At 48.4% G+C, this 22236-nt stretch overlaps 2 protein-coding genes across 4 annotated transcripts; both read right to left on the bottom strand.

The window, feature by feature from the left end:
• Positions 1–2024: 2024 nt before the first annotated feature.
• LOC141041159 (uncharacterized) lies at positions 2025–4986 on the bottom strand. Its single transcript, XM_073507274.1, has 4 exons — positions 4897–4986; positions 3856–4806; positions 2546–3814; positions 2025–2384 (listed from the first exon to the last, which is right to left on the bottom strand). The coding sequence occupies exons 1-4, from the start codon at positions 4984–4986 to the stop codon at positions 2025–2027; spliced, it is 2670 nt and encodes an 889-aa protein (XP_073363375.1).
• Positions 4987–7162: 2176 nt separating this feature from the next.
• On the bottom strand, positions 7163–21995 carry LOC109761836 (uncharacterized). 3 transcript variants are annotated; one of them, XR_012203159.1, is made up of 8 exons: positions 21183–21994; positions 20998–21090; positions 18886–19080; positions 18081–18164; positions 17827–17988; positions 9146–9435; positions 8141–8223; positions 7163–7589 (listed from the first exon to the last, which is right to left on the bottom strand). XR_012203159.1 is itself a non-coding variant. In XM_045233209.2 (8 exons), exons 1-8 carry the CDS (start codon positions 21951–21953, stop codon positions 7509–7511), a joined length of 1701 nt encoding a protein of 566 aa, XP_045089144.1. In that variant the 5' UTR covers positions 21954–21981; the 3' UTR covers positions 7163–7508. The 3 variants fall into 3 exon arrangements, 2 of the variants coding, with proteins under 2 accessions (XP_045089144.1, XP_073364999.1); XM_045233209.2 differs by having other exon boundaries at positions 9146–9377; positions 21183–21981; XM_073508898.1 differs by lacking the exons at positions 7163–7589; positions 8141–8223; positions 9146–9435 and adding an exon at positions 16523–16874 and having other exon boundaries at positions 21183–21995.
• Between the last annotated feature and the right edge of the window lie 241 nt (positions 21996–22236).

The raw sequence follows: 22236 nt of genomic DNA, 5'->3' as shown, positions 1-22236 counted from the left end.
GGTTTTTGCGCAGCACACAATTGATGCTACTTTTATGTTTTTCTTCTCATCTTATTCAGTTCGTCCTAACCAGCCCAGCCGATGCGCACACCGCTGCCCCGTTCATGTTGAACGTGCCATCCCACGTTCGCGGAGTGGGCATGCTCACCGCGGCCACCATCTACACCTAGTCACACTCGGCGTGCACAGATCGCGCGCTCGGCGTCTTATGCATGCAGGAAACAAAACCCGGGCCGGGGAAGCCGGTCCAGCTACGAGATGGGTCAGGGTTTAACTAACAAATGCCTCCCTAAACCCTAAACCCCTACTGAATTAAAATGACACCAATTTCTTCTCGAAGCTCCTGGAACTTGGCGCGGCCTAGCGCCTTTGTCAGAATATCAGCGAGCTGCCCATTGGTGCTGATGAACTCGACCTCAACACGCTCATCTTCGACGCACTCGCGCAAGAAATGGAACCTTGTGTCAATGTGTTTGCTGCGGTCGTGGAAGACGGGGTTCTTGCTAAGGGAGATCGCTGCTTTGTTGTTGATCTTCAGTCTGACTTGCTCGACCTCTGCGTTCTTCATGTCGCCAAGTAGCCGCGCGAGCCACACGCCCTGGCAGGCCGCCGTTGCGGCGGCGATGTACTCTGCTTCGCAGGTGGACAAGGCCACCACTCGCTGCTTGTGTGATTGCCAGCTGATCAGACTCCGGCCAAGGAAGAAGAGGACGCCGGTCGTGCTCTTGCGGGTGTCGACGTCACCCGCCATGTCGCTGTCGCTGAAGCCCACCAGAGTTGCCTCGGCGGCCCCCCTGGCATAGAAGCAGCCGTAGTGCTGCGTCCCAGCAACGTACCTGATGATTTGTTTGACGGCGGCGAGGTGTTCCGTCATCGGGGCCTCCATGAACCGGCTCACGTAGCCGAAAGAATATGCTATGTCTGGGCGCGTGTGCACCAGATAGCGCAGTGCACCAACGACGCTTCGGTACACCGTTTCGTCCGTGGCTGGTGCAGAGCTCACCCTGCTGAGCTTGAAGCGTGGTTCCATGGGGGTATGGGTTGGATTGCACCCCACCAGGCCGGCCTTCTCGATGATCTTGCCGGCGTACGCCGCCTGGTTGAGGGAGATGCCGTTCGCCGTCTGCTTCACATCGATGCCAAGGTAGAAGCTTAACAAGCCCAAATCGCTCATGCGAAATTGCTTCTGCACCTCCTTGAACCTGTTGATCTCGCCGTCATTCTTCCCCGTGATGATGAGGTCGTCCACGTACACGCCGATGAGCAGGCGTGCAGTCCCGTTTCCGCGTCCATAGACTGCGTGCTCCGACGGGCTCCTGGTGAAGCCAAGTCCAAGGAGGCAGCGGTCCAGCTTGGCGTTCCACGCCCGTGGAGCTTGTCGCAGTCCATACAGAGCTTTGTCCAGATGGAGCACCTTGTGTTCTTCCCCGTCGATGGCGTAGCCCGGTGGCTGTCACGTATACCTCCTCCTTCAGATCGCTGTTGAGGAAGGTGCTCTTCACGTCCATGTGGTGGACACGCCAGCCCTCGTGCGCGGCGAGAGCGACCAGCAGGCGAACGGACTCGAGGCGCGCCACGGGAGCGAACACCTCCTCAAAGCCGACGCCCTGCTTCTGGACGAACCCCTTGGCCACCAAGCGCGCCTTGTGCTTCTGAACATTGCCGCTGGCATTGCGCTTGAGCTTGTACACCCACTTGAGCCCGATGGCCTTGTGACCCGCAGGCAGCTCTGTGAGCCGGCAGGTCTTGTTGGCGATGATCGATGCCATCTCCTCGTCCATGGCGCGGCGCCACGCTCCCTCCTCCTCTGCTTCCGCAAAGGTCTTGGGTTCGTCGATCTCGCAAAGGTAGAGCTCGTCCTCGTGAGCCAGCATGACGTAGTCCTCGTACTGCCGGTTCGGCTGCACAATCCCGTCGTGGGCGCGGGTCGTCATGCGGTGCTGCTGGTGCTGTGGCTCGTCGTAGCGCTCTTCAGCGTCGCCGGCAAGCTCGGCCGCGGCAGTTGGATTTGTTGGGGTGGCGCGCTACGGGCTGGGAGAGCCCGCGCTGCGTGTGCTCCCCTCCTGTGGCGCCGGAGATCCTGTCGCGGCATTCTCCTTTAGTGGCGTTGCCGTTGCGTCCGGATCTGTGCTCGCCGGTGGACACGTCGTCGTTCGTGTCACCGTGTAGGAGAAGGTGTCAACGGTGAACTCCACGCCCGCTAGCGCCGCCTCGTTCGCCTCCCAGTCCCACCGTGCGCTCTCGTCGAAGACCACGTCGCGAGAGACGTGCACACGGTTGCGGGCTGGGTTGTAGACGCGGTACGCCGCCGTCCCCGGCTCATACCCGAGGAAGATCATCAGAGTGCTCCGGTCGTCCAACTTCGCCGCATGTGGTTTCACCACCTTGACATGAGCGACACAGCCGAACACGCGTAAGTGGCTCACATCAGGCTTGTGACCATGCCATACCTCGTAGGGCGTTCTGCCGTCGACGCTCTTCGTCGGCGATCTGTTGAGGATATAAACGGCGGTGGTGACCGCCTCCCCCAGAAGCGTGCCGGTACCCCCTTCGCCTTCATCAGGCTCCTCGCGGCGGCGACGATCATCTGATTGCGCCGCTCCACCACCCTGCTCTGCTGTGGTGAGTAGGGCGCCGTCAGCTGGCGCCCCATGCCCTCCTCAGCGCAGAACGTGGTGAACGTGGCGGACGTGAACTCTCCTCCTCGGTCCGTGCGGAGCAGGCGCAGTTTCCGCCCAGTTTCCACCTCCACTTCGGCCTTGAAGTGCTTGATCGCCGTCGCGGCTTCGTCCTTTGTGGTGAGGAGCGTGAGCCACATGTAGCGGCTCAGGTCGTCGACGAGGAGGAGGAAGTAGCGTTTGCCCCCGGCTGTGGCCGGCGCTATCGGGCCGCACAGGTCGCCGTGGACGAGGTCCAGCAGGCCATTTGCTCGCCCCTTCGCCGCCTGCGGGAACGAAGCCCTCCTTTGCTTCCCCGCCAAAAAGCTGTCGCAGAGCTGCTGAGCGTGCTCGATCACCTGCAGGCCCCGCACCATGTCGTGCCGCGAGAGCCTGCAGAGCGCGTCAAAGTTGAGGTGCCCGTAGCGTTCGTGCCACCTCCAGGCTTGCTCCCCGGCGCGCACGGCGAGGCAGACCGGCTGAGTGGCGTCGAGGGTGACCACGTACAGACGGTTCCGCATGCGCTCTACCCGGATGAGGATCCGCTGCTGCTGGTCGCGCAGGCGCAGAACGCCATGCTCGATGAGGACCTGGGAGCCGTTTTCGCCGAGCTGGCCGAGACTGATGATGTTGCTGCGCAGGCGGGGAATGTAATACACATCAGTCAGGGCTCGATGCTCACCATTGCGGCATCCGAAGATGATCGTGCCGCGTCCTTGGATCTCCACGATGGATCCGTCCCCGAACTTGACCGTGCCTGCGATGCCGGTGTCGAGCTCGGAGAACACGCTCTTGATGCCAGTCATGTGGTTGCTGGCTCCTGTGTCGAGGAACCAGACGTCGTCGGCGTGGGCCTCCTGGAGAGGAAGACCTGATCCTCGACCAGCGTCACGCTCGTGGGCGCACCCGTAGCTCGCCCGTTCGCCGGGGCATCGCCGTGCGCCGCCTGAACCGCGTCCGGCGGCTGCACCGTGGACATCAGTAGTGCAGGTCCCCGTTCGTGAAGGGTGCAGGCCCTCGCCAGCAGAAGGCTCGCGTTGTCGTCGTCGATCCTGGCAAGGTTCGCCCTCGGTTGGAGCTACGGTTGGGCCGCCGGTGGTTGTGCCGGCGCCGGCTGGCCCTGGCCCTTTCGCTCTCGTCGTGGTTCCTTGCAGTCCCTGGAGAAATGCCTGAGCTTGTTACAATTTTAGCACTTCACCTTTGTCATGTCGCGCCCCCGGCGCTGTCCGCCGCCGCCGCCCTGCGGCTTGCCTTGACGCTGACCGCCACCGCCAGATGAGCCTGAGCCTTGCCCCTGCTGGCCCTTGCGTGCGTACCACTCCTGTTCAGTGAGCAGGAGCTGCCCGTCGTGGCCTTTCGCGTCGACGCCGTAGCGTTCCTCGGCGGAGCGGAGGCGGCCGACGAGCTCCTCCACCGTCAGGTTCCTGAGATCGAGGAGGGTCTCGATGGCGCAGGCGATCTGCGTGTACCGGGCCGGCACGACGCGCAGGAACTTCTGCACCACGCGCACCTCCTCCACGTTGTCGCCCAACGACCGCAGGTTGTTGACGAGGGTGGTGATGCGCATGGCGAAGCCGTCTAGGGCTTCTCCGTCCCTGAACGTGATCTGCTCAAAATCAGACCGGAGACGCTGCGCCGTGGCCTCCCGGATGCGGGTCACGACCATCCGCATCGTGCGCACGGCCTCCCAGGCCTCGTACGCGGAGTTCTTGACGCCGAGGACGTCGTGCATCTCCGGGGGCACAGCCCGGATCAGCGCGGCGAGCGCCGCCATGTCCTTGCAGTCGGTGACCATGCCCTCGCCAAGCATGGCCTCCCAGAGGCCCTGCGCACGCAGATTGATCTGCATGACCAACGCCCACTCGATGTAGTTTGTGGAGGTCAGGGTGGGGTAGACGATCGTGCCGCCGTGCCTGGCGGCCTCCCGGATCACGCGCTCGGGGACGACCACCTCGCCCGCGTTCCTCCTGATGCGGCTGCGCCCGCGTCTCCGTGCGCTCCTGAGGCGTTGCTTCCCCGCCGTGTCCCTGGGCAGGCGCGGCTGGTGCCTCGTCAGCGCCGGCCTCTCTGCTGCCCACCATGGTCCCTCGTCAACGGTGGCTCTGATGCCAATTGCCAGGCGGCCGCCACGCTCATTCATTCTCTCTCTCTGAACTCGCAAGAGACAGTGGTTTTTGCGCAGCGCACAACTGATGTTGCTTTTCTGTTTTTCTTCTCCTCTTATTCAGTTCGTCCTAACCAGCCCGGCCGATGCGCACGCCGCTGCCCCGTTCGTGTTGAACGTGCCATCCCATGTTCGCGGAGTGGGCGTGCTCACCGCGGCCACCATCTACACCTAGTCACGCTCGGCGCGCACGGATCGCGCGCTCGGCGTCTTATGCATGCAGGAAAAAAAAACCCGGGCCGGGGAAGCCGGTCCAGCTACGAGATGGGTCAGGGTTTAGCTAACAGAAGACAGACAAGGACAGAGATCTACTCCGGTTGTCATGCTGCTCGGGAGCGTAGGCCTTGAGGGGGTCCTTACTGCTCCGGTTGTCATGCCAGAGTAGCAACTTCGCTCCACTGCCGATGGTGATGGTGGTCGATGCCCTGAATAAATCCATGTTTGCGGTGGAGGTCAAGTTTGCCCTGTGATCTTTCTTGAGTTAAATATACCACGGGTGCCTCAACTTGTCCGGCACGGACACTTTGGTGCCTAAACTTGTAAAATACATGAAACTAGTGCCGTAACTTGTCTGAGCGTTCAAATACGGTGCCTCCACCCGTATTAGGGAGTATGCACTGTCCGCATGGCATGCCAACATGGCAGTGGCCCACATGTCAATGGCTGTGAGAGAAGTGTGATGGTTGTTTTACAGAAACTCTCTGTAGTTTAAATAAATTTCGCAAAACCCCTCACATTTTATTTAAATACCCCGAACTGCATTCATTCCAATTATCAGATCTGGGTCCTGGATGCCAGGATGTGGGATGAAATAGTAGTAATAAGAATAATAGGGCGAGTTGGCGGGATCCGAACGCAATTACTGGGCGCACAACATGCGCTCATGTGCCAAACACGCCACCAATGGTTGTCTATTTAGTACCGAGATAAACATCTATTTATAATAAGAATACCGGGCAGAATAATAAAGATAAATTTTTAAAAAAGGAAAAGTTGACTCGCGGGAAATTGAAAAATATATTAAGAAATTCTCGCGAAAAAAGAGAACTGTTCAACATATTACCTAGCATAATAAACTTAAGAAAGTGTTGGTGCATTTGAAAAAAAATCAACATGTTTTTTGAAAATTCCAACGTTTATTAAGAAAATTTAAACGTGTTTTGAAGAATGTTCGCCATGCATTCAAAAAATTATATAAAAAAATTCATAAAATGTTCAACATGTTTAAAAAAATATTGTGTAAAATTATTCTTACTTTTCTACAAGCATGTTTACACACATTTAAAGAATTTATTGTGTTTACACAATGATTTTTAATATACATTGAACAGCTTTGCAAACACAACATTGTTGATTTTTAATAATTATGTATCTAAAAATACAATGAAGAAACTCAAAATTATGCATTCTTATGGTCCTGAATGAAAATACAAAAAAAATTACACAATATTTTAAAATATACATTGAACTGTTTAAATCGTTGAAATATTTAGAAAAAGTTCATGTTCACCTCTTCAAACTACACAATAATAGAAATAGAATAAAGATTTAAATAGACCATAATTGCATATTAATAATTATCATTTTTATATAGGAAAATTTACATATCATAAAAACCAAACAGTAACTTGAAAAAAATTACAAGAAATTGCAGAGCGAGAGGTAGACTATATAGGTTTCCAGCTTACAGTTTTATGCAAAGTACTGTTAGTCTAGATTGTTAGCGTGCGTGCCATTAAAGTTGGAGGTCCCAAGGTCGAAACACATTCACTGGAGCAGTTTTTTTCCTGTTATTGGCATACAGAGCAAGGGCTTATTCATGACATTTCATTAAACCTTAGGGGTTTTATCCAAAAAGAACATTCACCCACATTTGGGCCAGCAGCCAGCTGTCATGCCACGTGGACAGCGCATACGGCTGCATACGAGCGGGGCACCGTATATGCACCGTGTGACAAGTTATAACACCACTTTTATGTACTTTACAAGTTTGGGCAAGTTATAACACCACTTTTATGTACTTTACAAGTTTGGGCACTAAACTGACCGCAACAGACAAGTTAAGGTACCTGTGATGTATTTGACTCATCTTTCTTGTTTCTTTTCGTTATCAGGGTTTTTGCATGCTTGGCCCTTAATCAATCATCCCTTGTATGCTTTTTCGTGCTAGTTTTCTGTATAAATCGAGCCAACTATATATATATTCTTCTTCAGGAGCACGCCGAGGTTCCGTCAAAAAAGAAAAGGTACATCATGAGATCTAGAGTGCTCAATTTCAGCATGGGCAAACCCCACATCAAATTCAACAGCAGCTAGATCCCAGATGTAAACAGACGTATACTTCACTCAAAGAAAATGATGTATATAACTCCGCTAGAGAGTTGTTTTCCCATCCAAAGGCTGATTTGTACACACTTGCTCTCCAACGTTATGACCGCATAAACCTTCTGTTTGAAAGAAAAAGCTGAGCAAACTATGGTATACCCCTGTCTGAAGATAATTGATTTTGGGGAGTGATATACTACTAGTTTCTGGTAGCATCAGCTCTACGTTTTTGGAGACAAAATAACAATAGCAACCAGTGTAAGATGCACACTGGAGACCAAACTAGTAAAACAAGGAGAAACTGGGGCTTTGCCACCTCAATCGAGAAAGCACAAAACTCTTCTGTAATTCTGTTTGTGATCTCATTCTATTTCTACCATAGTAACTTTGTACTGTTTGAAATCATCTCTCCATGGCCTGAATTGGTCGTGATGCGCAATATTCTACAAGCAAGGGAGTAGATTGTTAGGCACACAGGTCAGTAAATTCAGTTGACCTAACTAACCAAATAAGGGAAAATGTAATATTGCTACAGAATTGGCCATTTGTTAGGGAAATCCATCTCTTTTATTTTGCGGGGAGGGAAATCCATCTATATAAGAAGCTGGCACATGCTATTAACAATCAAGCAATATGAAGAAATCACATGGTAGTTACTCCGTTGTGAACTAGTTTTATCCTTTGCGAAAAGCGAACTAGGTTTATGCCATGATTTTTCAAAATTAGCAACAAGAAAAACTCACACTGATGCACCGTAGCTGTTAGTACTTTGCTGCAAATAAATTCATTAACTATGATTGGTACCGTACCAGCGTGATCTTTAACAGGTCAATATCGGGCTGCCTCCATTAACAAAAAATAATCTAAACAAAAAGAAATAGATTTGCTCTAACTGGGAACAGATAAAAAAATGTATTCCTCCGTTCTTTAACAACAGGTGGAGCCATTATTGGTTATTAACGAAAAAACAAAGAAATGCTATGAATGAGGTTACCTCCATCCAGAAGAAAAATCCACGCAACAGAGCTAACTGGTTGGGTTTGCTGGCGCTTTCTACACGTACTTGTTTCGCAAGATCTGGAGTTAAATACAATAAAACGTGTTGATAAATAGTACGACATGTAAGAATCAGTGTTTCTTGAACAACCGCATAACAGATTACTTCAAACCAGATACCAATATGATTTGCTGCTACTTTCTCGTCTTATTTGGAAAGATAACTTCTCAAGCAAAACATAGTCATTTATTATGGCAAATAAAATAAACCTGCCAGGAATTTGATTTTGCACTCCCATCATGTTGATGACCTTTGGACATGCGCTGAAAGCTAAGTTACTCAGTTTTAATTCAACACAGCGCATTCGTCATCAGTATAGTTCTCCACAACAAACTATTTCTATTTCAGGTATTTGGCAAAATTGCTCCAAAATCCTCTCACAGGAAAGCTGGACTTCTGCGCCAACATGTTGTGTTGTGTAATTGCTCCACAACCACTTTTCTTCTATCAATTTATTGAGATGCAAGCTTTGTATTTTATCAAAGAAGAAAATAAGAATCACATGAAAATTTGCGCAACACAATTATGAAAATGCCACAATACTTGTTGTTCCGAAGTCCTGCTAATTACCTAAGCGTACAGCGTGTTCACCATAGATTCAAGCAATCCGTCAGCAAGATATTTTGGACATAGATTTAACAAGCTTGTAAACCAATATATCACCGAAAAAACACAATGTTGGCTTGCAAGTTTCAAGGTTCAAAAGGAAATGACAATTGCGAGCAAAGACAACCACAAATTGTTTCTTAAATAACAAGGCAGAGTGTTCATTAGCCATGGAAAATGATTCTGATCCTATAATCATTATGCATAAATGTTACTTTAGCCATGAGGTCGCAATAATTCCAAAGATGTTTCAACATAAAAATAATAAGGGGAATAGTACATAACAGAAGTCCAATGAACAAAAAAAGTATGTACATAGTATGAAAGCAAGCATACCTGGGTGACCATCAAAATATGATGGTTGCCTTTCATGTTCAGAGTTGTAGTACTTCACGCCACCGCGTGTTTGCCTTTTCATTGTTGCCGGAGGGCGAGTCGTAGCCTTGTCAAGCAGCGTATCACATTCTCCCTGGCTAAATGGTTTGCGGAGAAGACGCATCAACTTTTCCTTGAATTCAGAATCTGGCCTCTCCATGATATGGGTTGGCCATACAACACCATGTAATTCCTGTGACACATGTGGTAAGCAATTCAAACTATTCCAAGAAAAACACACCATGTAATTCCTGTGAAACAATGAATTTACCACGATTCATGAGTATGTTGAATATGAGAATTATTATTTAAAAATCTCTCATAATAATAACTAAAACCAGCAATATAATGAAATATTTGAAGGATCATTTAAACCCAAATATTGTTAACTGAATCATATACACCTTTTCAGCAAATATGCTATGCATAATATGGTATGTACTATGTATGGATAATTTTCCATTATTTTGTCAATGTTAATGTTAGTGCTCGTCTTTACCATTGGAGAAACTTGTTTCCTTTTTGCCATTCCTGAATTCACATAGGCTAAGGGCTAGGCTTCGCAAACCCGCGCTGAGTCCTAACGTGAGTGTAATGTTGCAGGTATCTGGTGGGAGTATATGTCCAGATTTCCGTATTCAACGGACAACTCTCTTACCATTTATGTGTATATTTACTCATAAATAGTGCATCGTCAAACATTTGTCATAATTTATCCAAAGTCGTCTCAATTCCATCAAAAACTACCTATTTGTTGTCACACCCCAAATGATTGGTGTCGTGGCCTTAAATTCTCCATGGAGCATGGGAAATAACTAAGCAAACATATAACGGTATAGGCAAGTGATAACTTGGCAGCAGAGGCCATGGTAGGAACCCTATGAGACCAAATAGGGAATGGATCAAAAGCTAATCTACCATGAGGAATTTCCAAGAGTGACATTATAACTTTATATGTTGACAATTGGGTCAGAGCTCTAGTACTCGGTAATTAAGAAGATGCGTACCCAGCGAGGTCCAAACTCCAAAGACTCAAACTTGGGTGACTGCAATTGTTTCGAAGTCGAGTCAAATCTCCACCCTGCCGGATAGTTGACTACTAGTTAGGCCTTCTAGACAAGGGATTTAGGAAGGAATGATGAAGGTTTTAAAGTCATATAGTACATGTTTAGGATTACTTTTAGTGAGCATTACACATATTGGCATAATTTGAGCGGCACAAGATGAATAGTGACTATGTATCTCCGGGGCTAGGGTTTACGACACTTGGGTTGTGCAGTAACTTTCTTGTACCTTAGAGTGACATCTTACGTTAGTGCAATTGTATGGGTAGATTTAACGGGATTTTTTTCTCGAATATGCACAAGCATGTGTATCACATATTAAAGAAGAAAGGCAAGATGGCCCATCCATGTCCACGGTATCGCTATATTATGCTTACAATGCTTTGCACTCCACATCTACCCTTAGCATGAAAGTGGACTACTCGCTCTGAACCCACCTAGTCAACGCCCCAAAGAAGGGGTATAGTTCTCCGTTTAATATACCGGCCTGCCTCCACACTTGACCCTCAGTAATCATCCTACTTATCACATGTTGTATCGAGAGTGTTGCTCCATCAAACACAATTGCATTTATGTGCTTCCATATTTCCCACATGGTCAAGGTGAGAATGGCTCATATGTCTCTTGATTTGTGCCCAACACCGACCACGCTGACGCACCATTTGTCAAGTATGTTGTTTGTCGACGGTGCCCACCTTGGCATGCCTAGGGCTCTACAGATTTCCCACTAGACAGTTCTCGCGAAAACACAGTCCATGATTGTCCATCTTGTTGAGCACAAAACAGGCATGTATCTTGATGCGGTAGTCCTCTCCTGGCAAGTCTATTGGATGTCTAACTTCTGGTCCTCAGGGCTATCCACGTGAAGAGGCGACGTTGCAAAGGCGCATTGGATTTCCAAGTGAATTCCGCTATGAGTACGACGTCCCCCTGCAAACTTAGTGGCATAAGCTTATCTCAAAGTCTCCATTCTTCTCCCAGGACTAAGAGATGGTGTCCAGAGTGTCAGGAACTAACTACACCGCTGCTACTCTTGGCCATACTGCCAAGTACTCCAACAACATGGCCAAGTCCAGGTTGGGGCCCACATCTCATGCCCATGTTGCGTCCAATAAGGCAGCCCTGACCATTCGAGTAGATTTTAACCTCTGAGGAACCTTGGCGTATAGGCGGGGTGCCATATCTTTCATTCTCATCCCGTCGAGCCATTGTTCTTCCTAGAAAAGGTGGTGCTCCCATCACTGGTAGTGGCCAGAGTGGTTGCTCTGAGTATTGCTAGGGATTCATCCGGTATGGCGATTTTAAAATCTTCCCAAGGTCTGCCTTGATCCACATGGTGGCCAAGGCCATCGAGATTGCATGGCAATGCTAAGCCATCTCAGTTGGGCATGCCCAGACCACTAACACACCTCAGGGCGCAGACTGTCTCCCAGGACAATGCACAACTACCACCACTCGCATCCTTCTTCCCACACCAGAAGAAGCTTCAACAAATGCTGTTCAGTGCCACCAAAGTTTTCGGAGGGAATTCGAGAGCGAGCATAGAGTGTACTGGAATTATATCAAAGTACATGGAGGATTGGGAGATTACTTATTTCATATGCTTAAAATTAATATGTTCCTTTGTCTATGGTGCATTATGGTATGGACTTAGGGTGTGTTTCTATCAACATTGTAGCTTTAGCCCCCTAATCTGTGGAAGTAGCAATAGTCAAGGAGCCACTCTCAAGTTGTTCCGATTTGGCGATGCATATTAATGCCAACATTGGTACAATCATAATATGGACGTGAGAGTTGCGAAGCATCATTTTACCCCAAAAAAGGTATGAACAATGAAGTGTATGAGATCGCTAGCACAATCATACAAAAACATGGTATATGTAAAATACTAGCTAGTTCTGCTAAATGAGGCCATAACTAAACAATCTTTGGCTTCAAACTAAACAACACCTTTATTTGGAGAAGGGTCCCCTCGAAAGAATAGACCAAGGAGCTTTTGAACTACTTAACTTAGCCCTACCTAGAGGACCGCACATAACCTCCGCTCATGATGGCCCCATGACAATGTTTACGTATCATATCCTACCCACGTTGGAGTTAATGAGCACATAAGCACGAGTATAAGCCATCCTTTGTATCCATGACGGCTTTAGCTTGCATAAGAAGCAAGCGACTATGATAAGTTCATGTATGTGTGTTGATAGGTTAATCATGTTAGGAATAAGCAACTTGTATTCCCATGAGGCCATAGGCCGATATATATACATGTACAGGTGTGGTACATATGCAGGAAACCCATTATACTACGGGATAAATACAAAGGGGTATACATGACTTATATTATAACTCTAACACCCCCCCCCCCTCAAACTCATGGTGGAGGAACAACACTGAGTTTGGAGAGATAAAAGCCATGTTGTGCTCTAGTCTGGGCCTTCGTCAGGAAATCCGCCAACTGTAACTCGGAAGGCACATACTGAAGAGCAACGACCTGATCCTGCACAGCAGCGCGCACATAGAAAGCATCAACACCAATATGCTTGGTGAGCTCATGCTTCACAGGATCGCGCGCAATGCTAATAGCACCTGTACTGTCAGATAAGAGCATAGTCGGTGTAGTGACAGAAACACCAAAGTCCTGAAGTAACCACCGTAACCAAGTCACCTCTGCCGTCAAAAGAGCCATAGCTCGCAACTCAGCCTCAGCACTCGAACGGGAAACTGCGATCTGTTTCTTCGTCTTCCAGGCAATGAGAGAACCGCCAAGAAAAACACAGTAAGCAGAAAGCGAACGGCGATCAGAAGGATCACTAGCCCACGTAGCATCCGCATAGGCCTGAAGCTGTAAAGAACTGGAGCTAGGAAAGAAGAGACGGTGAGAGATCGTGCCCCGAAGATATCGGAGAACACGAAGGAGATGACTATAATGAACCGATGTGGGAGCAGAAACAAACTGACTCAGAATATGAACCGGATAAGAGATGTCCGGACGAGTGACAGCTAGATAGACAAGACTGCCAACGAGATGACGATAACGCGTCGGGTCAGGGAGAGGATCACCATCAGTAGCACGAAGGTGAACATTGAGCTCCATAGGAGTCTCAACAGTGCGCTCGTCAGAAAGAGCAGCACGAGCAAGAAGATCCTGGATATACTTTTCCTGGGATATAAAAAAGCCATCAGAGGTAGAAGAGACTTCAATCCCAAGAAAATAGCGAAGAGGTCCAAGATCAGACATAAGAAACTGCTCACTAAGACGGGCCTTTACAAAGGCAATATACTCGGGGTCATCCCCAGTGATGACCATATCATCAACATAGACCAGAATCAGTAAGTTGACCGGCAGAAAACAGATTCATGGTAAGGCGAGGAACATGAGCAACATCAGGAACAGAATAAGGAGTAGAAAGATGGCCTCTACTAGCAACGGACAGTGGAGTACCATCAGCAGTGAAGACATGAACAGGAGAATCCAGCGAGCGAAGAGAAGACAAAGCGGAAGAATGAGAAGACATGAAGCTCCAGAATCCAGAACCCATGGGGATGTACCTGACTGTGTAGAGGGCGGGTGCTCAGTGCGGGAAGCATCAGTCACAGAACCAGCAGTACCCGTCGAGGAAGAACCTGAAGCCGCGAGCAGACGCTTAAGTCTCAGAATATCCTGCTCGGTCAAAGCAATGGCTGAAGCTGGCGAGGGAGATGACGAAGTCCCTGAGGAGGATGATCGCGCCTTGCGCAGGTGTTTCCGCTTTGTGTAGCACTGGGACTCAATATGACCATCATTGTTGCAGTAGTCACAATGTGAACGGGGCCGACCTGAGCCTCCAGAAGGAGTGGGCAAGAGCGGCGGAGCACCCGAGCGAGAATGGGGCGGTGCAGCAGGTGGAGTGGAAGAAACCCGAGTAGCGAGCACAGAGGGAACCTCCAGCAAACCAGCACCACGTAGGCGAGTCTCCTCAGCACGAATCTCTGAAAGCGCCTCCATGAGAGAAATACGGCCACGAGCAAGCAACTGAGCACGCCGGGGCTCAAACTCCTTACGGAGCCGAGACAGGAACTCGTAGACGCGATGAAACTCCAAATCGGCCTGGACAGCCTGGCAGCAGGGGCAAGTACGACAACCAGCACCGCGGAGAGAACCAAGCTGGCGCCAGATAGCAGAACTCTGTGCATAAAAGTCATCAACAGTAGAGTCACCCTGCTGAAGAGCATGCTCCTGACGAACCAAAGAAAGGTATAAGGCATCACCAGAGGGCTCATAGCGCTGACGAAGACAGGTCCACATCTGGAAGACAGTAGGAAGACCCAGAAACTCAGAAGCAAACTGAGGCAGAACACTAGCAGTGAGAACAGCTGCAGCACGAGCATCATCATCAAGCCACTGGGTGTAAACAGACAAAGCACCATGATACGTCTGAAGAGCCTCCTCATAAGCCAAAGCCCTCTCATCATAGGCACGATCAGCAGCCTCATCAGCAACCTTAGCCGCATCCTTGGCGGCCTGATTAGCATCCGGAGGAAGAACCAGTGGAGTCGGCGGAGTAGGGGCCACCGGAGGAACCGGACGTGGCGAACAGCAGACCTCGCCAGAAAGAACACCCCAGAGACGGATGCCACGCATGTGAATGCGCATGAAGCCAGCGAACTCGGTGTAGTTAGTACCATCGAAGATCACCGGACAGCGAGGGACAGCAACATAGCCCGATGCAGCAGACATTTTTTTTTACAGAGTCGGACGAAAGAGCTTGATCCGGCTGGAGAACAGATCGAGCGGGCGGCGGACTAGAACCGGCGAGGGCGGCGACTTGGATCCGGGAGGACGCGAGTGCGGCCGCAGCTCGATCGGGCGAGGGCGGCAACTGGGACAGCCTGGTCCTGTCGATCCAGCAGGGAACGCTCGGGAGGGCGGCGACTTGGATCCAGCAGGACGAGAACCAGCTCGATCGGACGGGGAACGGGCGGGACGGGGAACAGGCGGGACGAGAACCAGCTCGATCGGGCGGGGCGAGGGATCACGCCGTCGTGGCGTTGACCTGCAGAGGGAGATGAGCAGGCACGGAGAGCCAGCGGCGACCACGGACGAGGGGAACGGCGCGAGGTGGATCAACAGCACGAGTTGCTACGTGCAAAAAAAGTTGACCTAGCTCTAATACCATGTTAGGAATAAGCAACTTGTATTCCCATGAGGCCATAGGCCGATATATATACATGTACAGGTGTGGTACATATGCAGGAAACCCCTTATACTACGGGATAAATACAAAGGGGTATACATGACTTATATTATAACTCTAACAAATCAAATAGTAAAGCTAGGGTTTATCACTAGGACATGAAGGTTCATTTTCACTGCATTGTATGTAGTTTCGTACAATTATGTAAGCATGATTATCACCAACAGACACATCCATGTATGCATGCCAACAACCCATGTTATGCCGACCTTGACCGCTTCGGCGAAGCCTTGCGCCTGCGCTAGCCTTGGTTCCAATGGAACAACCCGGAGCGCCCTTGGGTGGGTTTGGACCTGCCTCGCAGTGACTCGGACATGGATCCCTTTAGTGCCTCTACCACAATCACCGTTGGCGATGGCGTGTAGACAAGTTTCTGAAAAGATTACTGTGTTGGGTATTCCGCACTTTGCATCGTGCCCCAGAGCTTTTCAAGATTGCAACTAGGAAGATAAGGACGACGAACCAGGTCTCCAGGGGGATAAGTGGATAACAACAGTCGTAGGCCTTAACACCCTGATGCAACTGCGTGTGCATGGCCTTAGATGAATTCTTAACCAAATATGTGTATAAGATACCCTTGGCCATGTACAGCCTTTTCGTACGGGGAAGGTTTGGAAGGAAACAACCACTCCCAAATGCAAGCTTACTGCTTGGCTCGTGCTGCATTGTAGAATCCTGATGACGGCGAATCTGGCAAATAGGATTTGCCCCATAGCCCGGTTTCACTTATGCTTAGCGACTATTGTCCCTTCTCAAAGGAGGTATGGAAGGTGGTGAATGCCAGGACTGCCATGTGTCCCAAATGATGATGAAAAACCCTAATCAATCTGTCAACAATTTGTGGGAGGAATACCTGGCTATCCCTTGGGAGCAAAGTTTGAAGGTGCAAAACAGGAATTTGATCTACACACTATGGAATGCCTGGAAAAAGAGGAATCGCCAGGTTTTCAATGGACAGAGAATGATTTATCAGGTGGTGGCGCACCTAACCCTAGCAGATATCCATGCAAAATTCTTGTAGTTACCTCCTTCACAAGTAGTCCACATGCCTCAACTATACTTCCCAAAATAGTCGCTTGTAAAAGCAGTTGTAAAACAACCATGTTCTTGTAATTGAAAGGCGACGCTATTGCCAATTACTCGAAAAAACTACCATATCCAATAGACTACTAGATAGTTTGACTAGGCGCTTGTAAAATTCAAGAACCAACATATCCATGGAATGTATCCAAAGAATTCCAAACAACGAGATAAAGGAAAGTATTTTGAATAAAGCAATCTATTTTGATTCTCCCAAAATAGACGTTACTCTAAAGTCTACTTATGATCATTTTCAGGTGGACTGAGCATAAGTCGAGCAGATCTCCGAAGTTGTGGCTTTCTGTTGTCAGTCTGGAAGTGCGACAAAAATCAGGATCACATATTAATTCATTACTTGAAACTTTGAGAGAAGAAAAAGGAAACCACACGACTATGTCATAAAAATGCAGATTGGTTAGAAGCAGACATGTAATATGTTTTAGAATTCCATCAGAAACACAACTCTAGTTTTTGATTCGTCTAAAAAAATTCTACTTGCCCTACTTGCCTAGTCAAAGTGTGCCGAAAGATGCAAAGCACCATGAGTTTAATATGTTTACTAGGATACTAGAGAGATCATCTGTTGGATCACTAAACAACAAACTGTGATGAAAGTGAGCGTGCAGGCTTCGTTGCGCCTGGCTGGACGCTATTTTGCTCCATCCAGATCAGCACAAATATAGTTGCATGATATTTATTTGAGGCAGCTCAAAGCATGACATGGCTCATGCCAGGCCTCCCTCCATAGATCACTTTCTTGAGGTATATATAACAACGATCCACGCTTGCACCAAAGGCAGCAAGTGAAAACATCATTAAACAGATCCTTGATGCTAACATTTCTTTATTGCTTTAAAGAGTTGTCATGTGTTGATATTATGTATAAGAGGAGAAAAATACAAAGTAGAAAAAAAATAGTCAAATGAATTATATTTAGCCAAATAATTTTGTCTTTTAGTTTTAGTTTGAAATGCATCTCTCTTCGTTCCAATGAATAAGGCCCACACGCAATCCAAAATGCAACTTTGACCATGAATGATGCTCCATATTTACGTGATTTAAAATGCAGTATTGTAGTTTTCAGACATGTTGTAGGAAGCATCAATATCAGCTAGCACATTGGTACAAGATATACATATTGATCGACTCTTATGTGGTACAAGATACATCTACCGACAACCACATATATAAATTTATAAACCACATATCTACATCTACTAACAAATAGTGCAGGCTGAAAAAAAAATGCATAGGAAATTCTTACCGAAGCAGTACGAGACTCGGCATTTTGTACATTACTTGATTTCCTTTTCCTCTTCACAATATTCAGTGTTTCCACAGGCAGCTCCTTCGACGGCTTCCCTTCTTCCTCCACCAACTTCATCTTCTTAGAACCATTTTTGCGTCCATTCTTCTCCTTCTGAACCTGTTTGCACATGTGTATGTAACATGTGCTTACTCTGCTTTAGGCACACAACATCATATTTAACTAGAGAGGGGAAACCGAAATGATTTTACCTTTTGCGGATGCGTAGTGGAATCGCGCACACGAGATTTCAGCGCAGGCTCACACGTGGTGATCGCCACCACCTTCTCCTTCCCCTTCTCCAAAAAAAATATATTATATTTAGCAAAAAATCTTTTTGTTTTAGTTTGAAATGCATCTCCTCTTTTGTACATTCTTAAATCCTAAATGGGCTACTTACTGAGACAAGGTATGTTAAATACTCCATAAGTGTCTGTACTTTTAAATATTGATACCAGTGACCCCCAGATTAATTGCTGATAAATATACGCCATGCTCCTAAATACTTTTAGTTTTCACATCCTTGATGCTAACATTTCTTTACAGTTTCAAAATATAGGAAAGGGTTGTAATATGAAGATATTATGTAAGAGAAAAAAATACAACGTAGAAAAAAAATAGCTCTATTTAGCCAAAAATGTGCTTTAGTTTTAGTTTGAAATGCATCTCTCTTCTTTAGTACTTTCTTTGTTCCAATGAACAAGGTCCGCCCGCGATCCAAAATTCAACTTTGACATGAATGCCCCTCTATATTTAACAAATATACAGCAACTTTCATTTATTCAGAACTAACGTGATTTAAAATGCGATATTGTAGTCTTTGGACATGTTGCAGGAAGCATCAATATAAGCTAGACACATTGGTACAAGATATACACTACTGTTCTAGCATATTGATAGACTCTTATGTGGTACAAGATACATCTACCGACAAACACATATATAAAGTTAAAAAGCAGAACTCTACTAAAAAATAGTGCAGGCCGGGGAAAACATAAAGGCATAGGAAATTCTCACCGAAGTAGTGCGAGACTCGGCATTTTGGACATAAGTTGATTGCCTTTTCCTCTTCACAGTATTCAGTGTTTCCACAGGCAGCTCCTTCGACGGCTTCCCTTCTTCCTCCACCACTGAGTGATGCATAGTGGAATCGCGCACACCAGGCATCAGCGCAGGTCTACCTATGGTGATCGCCGCCACCTTCCCCTTCCCCTTCTCCAAAAAATAATTCTTTTTAGCCAAAAAAATCTTTTTGTTTTAGTTTGAAATGCATGTTTTCTTTAGTAGTCTTAAATCCTGACTCGGCTACTTACTGAGACAAGGTATGTTAAGTACTCCATAGGTGTTTGTACTTATAAATATTGATACCAGTAACCACCAGATGAATTGCTGATGAATACATGCCATGCTCCTAAATACTTGTAGTTTCAGACATGTTGTACAAAGCATCAACATCAGTTAGGCACATTGGTACAAGACATACTATATTACCAAAAATTCAATGTGGGTCGTACTATCATACGGTATCATTATCTGAGCCATTGGTGCCCCTGGGGGTATATGCCCGCAGCCGTATTGACCGTTGTATTGCTTTTGGTGGCAACAATATTGAACACTGGCACTGTTGCTTGTCCGGTGTCCATGAATGCAGGGACCGGGAATGGTCTTGTACGGTCTTGTTGCCCTGCATTTTTCCTGGACCGGAGTCCACGCTCAACTGATCCTATGCTTTTTGCCTGTTTTCCGTCTGCTGCTAGAACTGTGAGGTCAAGGGGGAATTGGTGCCGGTTTTTTACAGTCAGAAGAAATGTTGTGGTTGTCCGTTGGCTTTGCGGCAGCCCTTGCTTAGCCAGCTCTTGATACTACCTAGCAGACTATGATATTTATGTTGTGCAGACTGAGATTGTTTTCTACAAAAATGGATGCTCATTATTTATCTCTGTTCCCGCAGAGAGTTCTAGTAGGTGCAAATTCCCCTTGACCTCACATTCTAGCAGCAGACTTTTGACAGCACACCGAAAACAGCTAAAACCACAACCACAACATGGATTCAGTTCAGAATTTTCAGGGTAACATCATTTACCTTAAGTTCAGAATTCTTTTCTGGCGCCATCACAGTGATTCAGTTCAGAATTTGTAAGGGTGAATTTTCCAAAGAAAAAAGTACCCCTTCACTTGCAATGCACTCTAGGATTTTTTTTTGGCACCCAAAAATGCCAGTGGCAGCCATGTGATGACACCTTGCGCAGCAGCATCAGTAGGCAAATCTAGCAATAACACCTTTTCAGTTTTCTACCACTTGTCAAATTGAAGCCTAGTGTCAGCTAAAACACAACCAGTGCTTCTTAATCCAGCCGGGCACTCGCGAATCTGGTTTCACTGCAGATCCCCCGGACTCCGCCCGGCCGCTGTCCCTACTGGCGGCGTCGCAGGCCCGTCGCTCCCCTGCTTCCAATCTCGCTTCTCTCGTTTACATCACAGGCCGCCGCCCCTACCTCCTCCGGGAATATTGGCAACCCGCGCCAAGAAATCACGGGATCAGACGAGAAAGAGAACACGCCGCTGGCTAGCACACACGGTGACCGCAGACCGGTCGCGGTAAAGAAAGATAGGGGGATCCAAGGCCTCACCTGAACACCGGAACGACAGGAAAATCGGCATTGCCGCCGTCGCCCTCTCGGTTTCCACCTCCATTTTGGCCTCTCTGTCACACTCGACCCACCCAAACCCAGCGGCACAGCGCTCTCGCAGATGCAGGGATCCCGCGTGCGCACGGCGGTATGGGGTCATTCAGGAAAAAAATATTCTGGACCATGGTCCAAGTTCGATGCACATCTTTGTACTGTACCGCCGGTCCATCAATGTCCCACGCGGCCGTTGAGTACGATGGTACAGGCACCATGATGGGGGAATACTGGAATATTGGGAGCTCGCGCTGGCTGCATTTAATGCCCTCGTCACCTACCGATCTAGCCATTTATTTGTCAGAATGAGCCATATCCCTTCTTCCATACTCTTATATGGCATATCTACCCATAACCACAAAGATAAACCACAAACCACAGCTCTAGTAGTACTAAGACACGGTGCAGTCCGGAAAAAAATTTAAAAGGCATAGGAAATCCTTACCGAAGCATTGTTGAGTGTTTCCAGATGCAGTTCCGCCGCCACCTTCATCTTCTTAGCACCATTTTTCCGTTCATTATTCTTCTCTTTCTGACCCTGTTCAGACATGCATATATAACATGTGTTTACTCTGCTTTAGGCACGCAGCAACATATTTAACTAGACAGGGGAAACAGAAACGATTTTACCTTTTGCGGATGCACAATGGAATCGCCCACACGAGACTTCAGCGCAGGCCCACCCGTGGTGATAGCCGCCACCTTCCCCTTTCCCTTCTTCTTCCCAACGCCGCAGCCGTCCTTCTTTGAAGTAGCACGGGAAGCCGCTTCCACCCCATCCGTCTTCCCTGCCCCATCAGACTTGTCACCAACTGGAACCGGCACCTCGTCCTCCCCGTATTGTGTAACCTTGCGGTTCATCACCAACACCTTTTGCCGATGCGCAGGGTCGGGATCGCGCACACGAGACTTCCCACCCGTGGTGATCGACGCCAACTTCCCCTTCCCCTTCCGCTTGCCCTTGCTCCCAACACTGCTGCCCTTCTCCCCCGAAGCAGCATGAGCAGCCGCTTCCTCCCCATCCTTCTTCCCTGACCCATTAGACTTGTTACGAACTCGAGCCGGCACCGCATCCAGCCCGCCTTCCGGCACGACCACTATCTGGTGGCCATTCACAAAGCGCACGCAACTCAAGTACTTGCGGTACTCCTCATCTATGTCCTCCAATTTATCGTACCAAGGGATTTCCTCGGGGGAGTTCTTCTCCTCCACCGGGCGGTCGCTTCCTTCCGGGGCCGGGGAGCGGACGGGGCAGCTTTGGGCTTCGCCGGCGCCAGACGCATCGTGCTTGGTGGTGACGGGAGGGGAAGGGGAGCCGCCCCGGGCAGGGATTCCCTGGGCGCCCATCTCAGCGGCGATGGAGTTGGCGCCGGAGCTTGGAGCGCGTGGCCGTGGTGGCATGGTTGGGGCTTTGTGTGGGTTGGTAGCGAATGGAAACGAACGAAGAGGCGCCTCGTCTAGATCAGGAGTTTTCTGTTGAACGCCTCACTTTTGACTGCCGAGTATTCTGCGAGACGCCAGAAGGGGTGCTTGAGTGGACGGTCAGGATGGAAAGGTTCCACTTCGGGAAACTATCCAACGGCGCCTGATCGCTTGGTGACGATGTGGTTTTAGCAATGGAAAAGTACTAGATTTAATGAAGGGGCCCCACCCAATTTATTTGCACATATTTAGCACTTTTAAT

The sequence above is a fragment of the Aegilops tauschii genome, chromosome 2 (assembly GCF_002575655.3).
Source record: "Aegilops tauschii subsp. strangulata cultivar AL8/78 chromosome 2, Aet v6.0, whole genome shotgun sequence".
NCBI lineage: Eukaryota > Viridiplantae > Streptophyta > Magnoliopsida > Poales > Poaceae > Aegilops > Aegilops tauschii.
The sequence above is the reverse complement of the archived record's forward strand: the minus strand, read 5'-3'. Positions and strand labels throughout refer to the sequence as shown.

What these genes read in the sequence shown, in the direction of transcription:
- LOC141041159 (XM_073507274.1), bottom strand. Translation starts at nt 4,986, where the DNA reads ATGGTGGCCGCGGTGAGCACGCCCACTCCGCGAACATGGGATGGCACG. An exon ending in CGTGCGCATCGGCCGGGCTG is followed by an intron (nt 4,807 to 4,896) that starts GTTAGGACGAAC and finishes TTGCGAGTTCAG; the next exon opens with AGAGAGAGAATGAATGAGCG. An exon ending in GCCTGATGAAGGCGAAGGGG is followed by an intron (nt 2,385 to 2,545) that starts GTACCGGCACGC and finishes GCTCATGTCAAG; the next exon opens with GTGGTGAAACCACATGCGGC.
- LOC109761836 (XM_045233209.2), bottom strand. Translation starts at nt 21,953, where the DNA reads ATGCCACCACGGCCACGCGCTCCAAGCTCCGGCGCCAACTCCATCGCC. An exon ending in CCGAGTCTCGCACTACTTCG is followed by an intron (nt 18,165 to 18,885) that starts GTGAGAATTTCC and finishes TTTTTGGAGAAG; the next exon opens with GGGAAGGAGAAGGTGGTGGC. An exon ending in CCGAGTCTCGTACTGCTTCG is followed by an intron (nt 9,378 to 17,826) that starts GTAAGAATTTCC and finishes CATGTGTCACAG; the next exon opens with GAATTACATGGTGTTGTATG.